This window comes from Rhagoletis zephyria, unplaced genomic scaffold (genome assembly GCF_001687245.7).
Source record: "Rhagoletis zephyria isolate East Lansing unplaced genomic scaffold, Rhagoletis_zephyria_1.1 Rzeph_scaffold_08752, whole genome shotgun sequence".
NCBI lineage: Eukaryota > Metazoa > Arthropoda > Insecta > Diptera > Tephritidae > Rhagoletis > Rhagoletis zephyria.
In genome coordinates, this window is record NW_016165832.1 from 10,810 (window position 1) to 20,799 (window position 9,990).

The following is a 9,990-nucleotide window of genomic DNA, read 5'->3' on the forward strand; positions in this document are numbered from 1 at the left end:
TCCATATCGAAACGTAAGACGTATTCTACGTCAAAAAGTGCTGCCTTAAGTACATAGCTAGTGCATCTCTTCGGGTTTGACTAGGCGAGATCGCTGAATGAAGCCTTCACTCTTCTCATCGTGTCGCGTAATTAAATCAATGGAGTTTCATGGCTTGAGATGCTTTTCGCACTTTTTCTGCCTATACTGAACTACCAGCTGCTGTATCTTAATTTTAAAATTTCGGATACGGGGATACCCAGAATTGAGCTGAGAAGATGGTCACACTAGTTTGCCAGCACATCAGCTTCAGTCAGCAAATGTCGGCGGATTTCCTCCAAACGCCCGGCTGGAATGAAGCGTGCCCCTTTCACAGAGACCACCTTGCGAAATTCAAAGAAAACATTTATTAGTGGGGGAAGAGCGGCGGAGGTGCTTCGGTACCTTCCGCGAAGCCACCCCAATCATCTTTTTTAAAGTATATATGCACTTAATATCGAGACGGTGTCCAGCGTGAGTAAAGTCGGCAGACTTATCAATCGAGGTGTCTATGGGAAAGTGGAATGAAGCAAGCGATGTCCGAGATCGTCACGATGTCATATTATCATGTTTGCGCTAGCTATTGTTAGGTTAGGTGAATCATATATCTGTTCTCCCAAAATATCATTTACGTCATCCGACACTCAACGATTTTCATCTCTAACAGTGCTCTTACACGGTATGTATTTGCATTATGTAAATGCTACTTTTTTGTGTCTACTCCGATGTACCATATATTAGAATGTACCAGAAAAGTAACATTTACATATGCAAATACATGTCGTGTAAGGGCGCTATAAGCAGCGCACCTAAACAAGATTGATATCATGCTGGGAAACAGATAGCGGTGGATGGGTAGGGCCTAACCCTACTACTTAATCTGGTTGCAAAAAGTAACACATAGACCATATGGTCCATAGCAATACTAACTGGTGTTCAAACTGCTATGAGCTAAAAGTAGGCGTAATTTATGATGCCAACGAGACCGTAAACATTAAGCGGTTATGTCAAGCTTCGCCGTTTTTCCACACGATCTTTGTAGTCTTACAGGTGGCCAGCCTGTTCCACATTGGTGTAGCCTGCCTACTCATGTGCTCGTCTATCTCATTACAAAGATGTTTAAGAGATTTTAGCATGTCGTTCCGTCGCTCGAAAGTCAGATCAATAGCGCTTTTGGCATTCCCATTTGCCACCCCGATTCCTTGCATGTCCAGGCTACCAATGGATATGCAGCCGCCTCTTCGCGGCCAATCTGTCAGTTGGTACCCTGTTATAAAGGAGAAAATAAGCGCTGTTTTTTGTCGCCTGGCTAAAGTCGGAAAAAATTGGGCGTTTCCACGCCGAGATCCTTGGGGCAAGGAAACACCTTGCGGGATACCTTTAGGGCACTTGGTCACAAACCGAGTGGTACACTCCATTTAGGTCTTTATTGATCCTGAGGCCTGATCAGATCTTAAGATAGCTAATACACGTATGCGAAAATAGTGTTTTTTGTACGGAATTGTTTCATAGACGAACAACGAGAAATGGGGTCGCCATTTTATGCAAGGTCGGATCGCCAAAATTACATTCCCATTACATCTTTAAAGTACTTATCCCTACGCTTTTAATATTTCTACCCTTCTTCACGTAGTTTATTGCCCTAATTTCATATCAAAGTGAACTAACGCCTCATTTTGCTTTTTTTTTTTTTTTTTCAGTATAATTGTTGGTGCACCACGCGCTCAATCCACACTGCCCGCCCAGCGGAATATCAATGAAACTGGTGCCATTTATCGTTGCACTTTGTCAGCAACTTCCACCTGTAATCCATATGTCATCGATGATAGAGGTAATATCACAATCGAGAACTTCGACTCATATACCTACGATAATGAGGCGCGCGACAATCAATGGCTGGGTGCTGCCATGGATGGCGGCATCAAGGACACGGATAAGCTGTTAATATGCGCGCCACGTTTTCTCACGCCCACCGCAAATGATTACCTAATGAATGGCATCTGTTACTGGGTTAAAGACACACTCAATGACAATCCAACAAAAGTACAAAGGATCTCACCATTGCGCCTTAAATCGGAGCAAAGGAAGACTGTTAACAATCATCCCACTTTCTATTATATGTTGGCAGAGGAAGGGCTGAGCGCGCATGTGACCGATAATAATGAAGAGTTCGTTATTGGTGCGCCAGGCATAAGTAATTGGAAAGGTTCGGCGATACATGTACGCAAGCGATTCGAGGAGGATCCAATATTGAGTAGGCGTGATACGTCTGAAAGAAAGCGCGTGACACGACAACTTGAATTCTCAGGACAATACGTACTGGATACTAAAGATCAGGCGAATGACTCGTACATTGGTTATGCTGTGGGCTCCGGCTACTTTGACAGTAAGGACAAGAATCGGCTGATGTATGTGGCAACAGCGCCACAGGCCAATTTGCAATCGGGAGAGGTGAGTAGCATTTTAATTTGCGCGTATTGCAACTTAAAAAAATATTTCTTTCTCTCGATAACAGGCCTACTTATACAAATATTCTGAGGATAGCAAGCTGAAGATGACGCGCGTTTATGTTTTTCGCGGCACGCATTTCGGCGAATATTTCGGTTATTCGCTGCTGACTGAGGATCTTAACGGCGATGGGCTCACCGATGTGGTGATTTCAGCGCCACAATACTCAACGTCTGGTTCTTTCGATGATGGTGCCATCTATGTGTTCCTCAACAAAGGCAATGTAGGTGTAAACTAAATTTACCTTAATTTGGTCGGTAGTTATTAATTTGTATTCCATTGCCTACTCACAGTTCAATTTCGAGCAAAAACTGATAGTTTCGCCAGCGCATGGCAAAGCGCGTTTCGGTACCACGCTCAGTCGGCTGGGCGATATCAACCATGATGGCTTCAATGGTATTGGGATTCTCGCTTTCATTTAAAATCAAATATACTCAAAGTTATTATTCTTCCGCCGCAGATATTGCTGTTGGTGCGCCATTCGCTGGCAACGGTGCCGTCTTCATCTATCTCGGCAGCAACGATGGCCTACGCCAGCATCACAGCCAACGCCTGAACTCACCTGATGTGGTTGTCAGCAAGTATGGCGAGCATATGTTTGGTCACGGACTTTCCAAAGGCGCCGATATCGATAACAATGGTTTTAATGACTTTGCCGTCGGCGCACCAAATGCCGAAGCGGTTTTCGTCTATCGCGCCTATCCCGTGGTGAAGATACACGCCACTGTTAAGTCACAAACGCGAGAAATCAAAACCGATCAAAATAGTTTTAAGATCACAACCTGCTATAGAATCACCACTCCATCCGCGAAGGTGAACGATCAGGACTTGGCTATACGTATTGTTGTAGACCCACAAGTCAAACGCGCTAAGCTGGTGCAAACACGCACGAATGAGATTANTCAACGCCTGAACTCCCCTGATGCGGTTGTCAGCAAGTATGGCGAGCATATGTTTGGTCACGGACTTTCCAAAGGCGCCGATATCGATAACAATGGTTTTAATGACTTTGCCGTCGGCGCACCAAATGCCGAAGCGGTTTTCGTCTATCGCGCCTATCCCGTGGTGAAGATACACGCCACTGTTAAGTCACAAACGCGAGAAATCAAAACCGATCAAAATAGTTTTAAGATCACAACCTGCTATAGAATCACCACTCCATCCGCGAAGGTGAACGATCAGGACTTGGCTATACGTNAGCGAAGGTGAGCGATCAGGACTTGGCTATACGTATTGTTGTAGATCCACAAGTCAAACGCGCTAAGCTGGTGCAAACGCGCACGAATGAGATTAGTTTTAATGCGACGGCTAGTCTGCAGGAGCAATGCCGCTCATTTGATTGTGAAGTACACAGTAGCGTGGCGGATATTTTCAAGCCAATCGAATTGGAAATGCACTATGATCTNAGACCCACAAGTCAAACGCGCTAAGCTGGTGCAAACACGCACGAATGAGATTAGTTTTAATGCGACGGCTGGTCTGCAGGAGCAATGCCGCTCATTTGATTGTGAAGTACACAGCAGCGTAGCGGATATTTTCAAGCCAATCGAATTGGAAATGCACTATGATCTCATTAATGGAGTGCCGAATTCGGGAGGCGAGTAACTTATAGATGAGACTTATAACGAATCCCAAATGCTAACCAATATTTATTCTACTTTACTTTACAGTGTTCTGTGATAAATGTGCGGCCGTTGACCCGGCCGAGCCAAAGGTGTACAGTGAGAAGATCATCTTTAGTACGGGCTGCAGTTCCGATATCTGTGTGGCTGATCTGGAAGTTAAAAGCCACAATTTGGAGTGAGTGTCGCACGATAAAAAGAATTCTTCCACTTAAGTTAAATAATAACAAACAACTTGATTTCCATCCATTTCAGTCACACATACATTCTCGGCAGTAGTCGTACACTGGCCGTCACATATGACATAACCAACAATGGCGAGACAGCTTATCTACCTCAAATCAGCATCACTTCATCGAATCGTATGCCCTTCGCCAAAATACCTGGTAACTGCCGTATCAAAGATAACGACTACTTAGAATGCGATTTGAATAATGGCGTTGCAATGGCGAGAGGCGCCAAAGACTCATTTACTGCTATTTTCGATGTTGCTGGAATATCGGGAAAAGCAGTGATTCTAACCGCCAAGGTGTTCAGTACAGGCAAGGAGGCCAACGAAGCCAATAACATGATCACCGATGTAATAACACTCGGAGAATTCACCGAAATCGATATAGTCGGGTAAGTAGGAGTGCTAAGGGTTATGCATAATTTTGTGTAGGAGAGAGAAGTGTAGAAATTTCTCCTTATTTTGTTATTGTCGTTGTTGTAGCGGCTACCACGCGCCACTCGGGTCGGATTGCCCGTCAACGTTATCATCAGGCTTAGCTAAGGGAGGCCCAGGAAATGTGCAACTTGCACCCGGTCTGTCCATAGGGACAGGGGCGGTAGCTGGGTGGGGTTTTGGGGGCATGCGAAGAGGTGCCGTGAGTCATGTGGCGACTCTCCGAATAGCGGACACTCTTTGGGCACATCTGCAGTCACTCTGCTCAGGTATGAGTTTAGCCTACTGCAGTAGTCAGAGCGGAGTTGGGCTATTGTAGTGCGAGTCTCTCAAGGCAGACAAAGCTCTGTCTCGTCCACGTTGGGTGGTTGTGTGCCTAAAATTACATTTACAGGTCGGGAGTCTATATATATAACTCAAGACCAACCCCATGTGAATGCCGTTTAACGCCTGTCGGTATGCAGTTGGGGCCAGAGGTTATTTAATGAACCTCTGACTTCGTCCGTCAGTTCGTTGAGACGCCTCCTGAAGTGCTTTGGCGAGGACTCTTCTGCAAGCAGTTATCTATTCGGGTGCCCATGTCTGTGGCAACCTACCGGGAACTACTTGCAGAGAATTATATTATGCTCCCTGGCGGCGATCCTCTAGGCCTCGTCGTGATGGTGGTGCTGAAACGACATCAGGAGGCATCCTGACGCGGTCCAGAGTGCCGTGTTCTGACATGTCTGCAGCTTCGTCCACTGCGTCCTGCTAGTCCCCGGCGACCAAGCGGGCGCTGAATAGTTTAGGACCGGCCAGCCCATTGCCCTGTATGTTGCCAACAACATTTCTTTGTCTTTGCCCCAGGTGCTGCCGGCTAACGATTTGAGGACCTTGTTGCGGCTCTGCACCCGATTGGAAATTGCGGATCTATGCGCCGAGAAGGAGAGCAGTCGTTAGCATAAGAGACGATCGAAACTCCCTGTGGTGGTTGAAGGAGTTTTTAAATGTAAACACAACTTCTCGCGGGTCTTTTCCAAGATTTGCTTTATGGTGAATACCTGGTCCATAATTGATTTACCAAGTCTGAAGCTACACTTATAGGACCCAATAAGTTGGTTGACGGTGGGCTGCAGCCTTTCAAACAATACGCTCGATTAAGCCTTGTAGTCCATGCTTAGAACGTCGATACTTCGGTAGTTGGTGCGCAAGCGAAAATGGTGAGCGAGGTAACCGTTGAGCAATTTTGCATTAGCGTTGCCGAAAGTATGTATTTATAATGGCTATATAATCCAAGATAGCCTAGACAGCGTAAGGTGCCACATCGCTCCCAGTTCTTAAAAAGTTTTAAGGTTACGCATTCAATATTTAAAAGTTTAGAATAAAACTAAGTAGATGGGACAACCGTCTTATATAGTACAACGAAGAAAATATTTGAACCTCTTTTGGCTTGAAAAAACTTCACATAAAATTTATGTGCTGATCACAGCCAACGTAAAACTGTTGATGATTTTAACTTACACGTTGCGTTTTATATTTTTAGCATTCCCAAAACACCGCATGTCAACTTGGAGAAGATCAGCAATACTACCGAAATCATTAACAACTACGAGGTGAGTTTGCGGATATTTAATTTGATTTGTGCAAATGTCAAATTTACATATCCCTTNCTCGACGAGTACGCACAGCACAACTACAGTTTCCAAGACGAATAAACATAAACACATTAATGCGCAATATGATTCCAACAGCTTCTATGAAATGACAGTAGAAAGCGAAAGTTGTAAGTTTAAAGATCGCCAAATAACTGTTGAACTCTTTCCTTACTCCATTTCCATTTTGCCACATCTTTCAGCAACCCATACCGATGACACAACGACTTTATCAGTCGACGTCGTAGACGTCGTGAAGCTGCTGCCAATACGGCACCAAAGCACAGTATGCTCGTATCGTCAAGGCGCACGAACTGCTAAGTGAAGATCTAAGAGGTAAATTGCCAGTGAATCGTACGATCGTTTTCAATTGCAATGATCCCGAGATGACGATTTGTGTGCGCTCTGTTATGCGTGTTTATAATTTCAAACCCGAGAAGCCCATCACGTGACAATGAAATATCAAGTCGATCTGAATGAGATCAATCAGATATTGATTGAACCATGGGAATATTTTGTTATACTAATCGGTGCGGATGTGAAAAAGATTGGTGACTCTAATGGCAAATCGCTGGCGATACGCAAGAGCATCGACTATAATATTGTTTCGAAACATCAACTCTATGGTACGCCGATATGGGTGTATATATTGGCCGTGTTGGGTGGACTCTTGCTATTGGCGCTAATGACTTACGGAATGTATAAGGTGAGTTTATTTATTATATTATACTGGGATGATTGTAATCAACTTTATAGAAGCATTTCGACGTAATTGTATGCCTATAGCGCTCGAAGGTCTAGGGATCTAATAGAAACATTTAGAGCTATGCATCAAGGCTGGTTGTGGTACCCAAGAAATATGGTAGCGCCATTTTGTTGCCCTTTTCCTGGAGAAAGACATTTTATTTTAATGTCGAACCATTTTGACCCACTTTTTGATTCGTGTATGTCGCTTATTGTGACACTACTTAGGTTCTTTACATATAACACTTTAGAAGAAATACAAATTAAAACAGCTTTAATGGCTTTAATGAATTTTATTACGCCATAAAGAGAGAGGCGGCTGAACTCTGAAACATTCTGCAGGAATTATGTACAGAGTGTTTTAAGCCTCAGTGTTCGACTGTCTCTTTGCAGCTCGGGTCCTCGCAGCTGCGACTGAACCTAAGGCCCTGTCTCCACAGGAAAACGCTGATGTCGTGATAACTATATCACAAAATATATTTCCAATGGAGACCGCCTATTTCTCATTTGCTGCAATATATGTCAGCGCTTATTGCTTGACATCTATTGCAGGCAATTCGATAGTTTGACAGCCATATTTTCATTTGAAAGAAAGCGTGCTGGTGGTTACATCGATGAAATTTTTATATTAAATCAAAATAAAAGTCTGTTCCTTATTGGATTATTCATGATTACGTTTTAGGAAATTATTCAGCAAGTTTTTTAAAGTTTTAAATGTTTTTAAACACCGAAATTGAGAGAATGTTGTCTGGTGGCGTCATGCGGCAAATGCTTATTTCAAGACATCAAAGTGCCCACACACAAAAACTTGCAATCACATTGCTCGTCAAAATGACAGTTGGTAGGCCATCGGTGTTTGCCTGTGGAGTTCTGCGGTAATAGAGGGTAAGCCAATCTTTCCGGCATGTACCGACCGCACTGAGTTTGTGTGTATTTTATATGCTTATTGTTTGTAGTAGGGCGAAGTCTCAATCGTACAAACCACCTCATGCAGGTCAGTCTTCGTTGGCTTCCCTTTCAGGTACGCATGTTGAGAGCAAGATAAATTGGACGTTTTGTCTCTAATGCACAGATCTAAGAGCCTCTAAAAATTTCTCGATTACAAAGGACATTAGGCTTATTGGCCAGAAATCTCTAGCACTGGCATGATCAACGTGTTTTAGGAAGAAAACTTCTTTCACCAGCTTAACGGGACGTTGTTTAGTAAAACGCACGCTCTAAAAAAAAAATTAGAATGACCATATCTCACCGTCCATATCCGATGATTTAAAGAGTGAGAAGAGGAAACCAACAAATTTTATATTTTATCTCTCCAGTATCTCCTCCAGTAGGTCATCGGAGTGGCTTGGAAAATAGCTTTCATTCCGTCGATCCTGCATCCTGGAAAATGAGTATTCATAAGGATATCCAGCGATTCCCCAGCCGACTCGGTTCACAAACCATCTGACCTCCTTATATATGGGTATTTTAAAACTGGCGTTTCGTAACGCTCGTTTGACAAAATGTTAAAAAAGAAGAATTGACAAAGTCAAAATTTTAAAAAGGTGTTTCTAGATTTGCATAGCAATTAAATAGCCCCATATTCAGTATAAAAAATTACAAATGTTGGTGGTAGCGATTTAAAGATATTAGTAACCTTACGCGTTGGCGTGACGTTACAAAAACCAGAAGTGGATTTTTACTTCGATTTCCAAATTTCAAAGCTCTGCGAATTGGGTATTTGTATGTTTGTATAAACGATTTTGTAGTAGGTAATATTGGAAATGTTTACGGTTAATTTTCCAAGTTTTGAAATGTAGAAATCTTTGCCGCTTTATATTAAATCAGCTGAATTATCTGACGTGACGTTACCTGGCGTTACGTTTCTAAAATTTCCATTGAAAACGTTTCTTTAATATTGTTCTTGAAAGAATTTTGTAGCGGGAAGAAAAAATGCATTATGTATATGTCGAATGTACTTTTTATTTTGACATCAGCGCCACCAGCCGTTCCATTTTTTGCAAATCTATGTTCTACTACGCTTCAACTAAACATGCCAAATGTGAAACAAATCAGAGCATAAATTTTTCTAAATTTCTCGACCCTGGCTAGGTGGCGCCATTTTTGGCATAAATGTATCCAATATTTTCCCTAAAAATTTTTACTACCGTTTGCTTTCTTGTACTAAATTTATTTTAAATATTTGTAATTTACAGCTTGGATTCTTCAAGCGCGCGAAGAAGGAGGAAATGGATGCATTGGTTCATCAAGGTTCCACAAGACCGGCACGAGATGATGTAGAGCCAGAAGCAGAAAACCTAAATACTGACAGAAATTAAACAAAAAAACACTTTAGATAAAAAACATTCAAAGTATATTTTTTTACAAATTTTACGCTGCAATAATTACGAAACGAATGGCTTTATCATCACACAACACACACACACACACACACACACAAGTAAAGGCGCGGGAACTGAGCTGTGCATATTATCGTAGATTTAATTCGCGTTTGTTTTAACGAAACAGCCTAACTTAATTTTGTATAAAAGGTGCCAATGTTGCATTTCTTGGTTTTTGAAATTAAGTTTTTTTAAAACTTAGTTTATTACTGAACACATGAAGAATCGCATGATTTATTATAAAAAAGACGAAACCAAATGAATGAATTGATTCGTATAGTATTTATAAGTGTTGCATTGTATTTATTTTTATTGTATTATATAACATAAAATTTAGTTTGAAAATTATAAAATACAACAACAACAATATTAATTTAAAGCTGCCATGTGTATAAATATTTAAGACAAGATTTTCTCTTTTT

The 9,990-nt window shown here is 42.1% G+C and overlaps 1 protein-coding gene across 1 annotated transcript; it reads left to right on the forward strand.

Moving 5' to 3' along the window:
- Positions 1 to 1,683: 1,683 nt before the first annotated feature.
- LOC108375327 (integrin alpha-PS3-like) lies at positions 1,684 to 9,616 on the forward strand (the record flags this gene model as incomplete). The annotated part of the gene is given in 13 exon segments (XM_017631432.1): positions 1,684 to 2,469; positions 2,534 to 2,749; positions 2,820 to 2,922; positions 2,987 to 3,402; positions 3,958 to 4,123; positions 4,197 to 4,326; positions 4,404 to 4,769; positions 6,335 to 6,452; positions 6,454 to 6,670; positions 6,673 to 6,717; positions 6,720 to 6,890; positions 6,893 to 7,149; positions 9,383 to 9,616. Coding segments are annotated over 13 exon segments (3,114 nt in total), but the record flags the coding sequence as incomplete, so codon positions are not given.
- Positions 9,617 to 9,990: the final 374 nt, after the last annotated feature.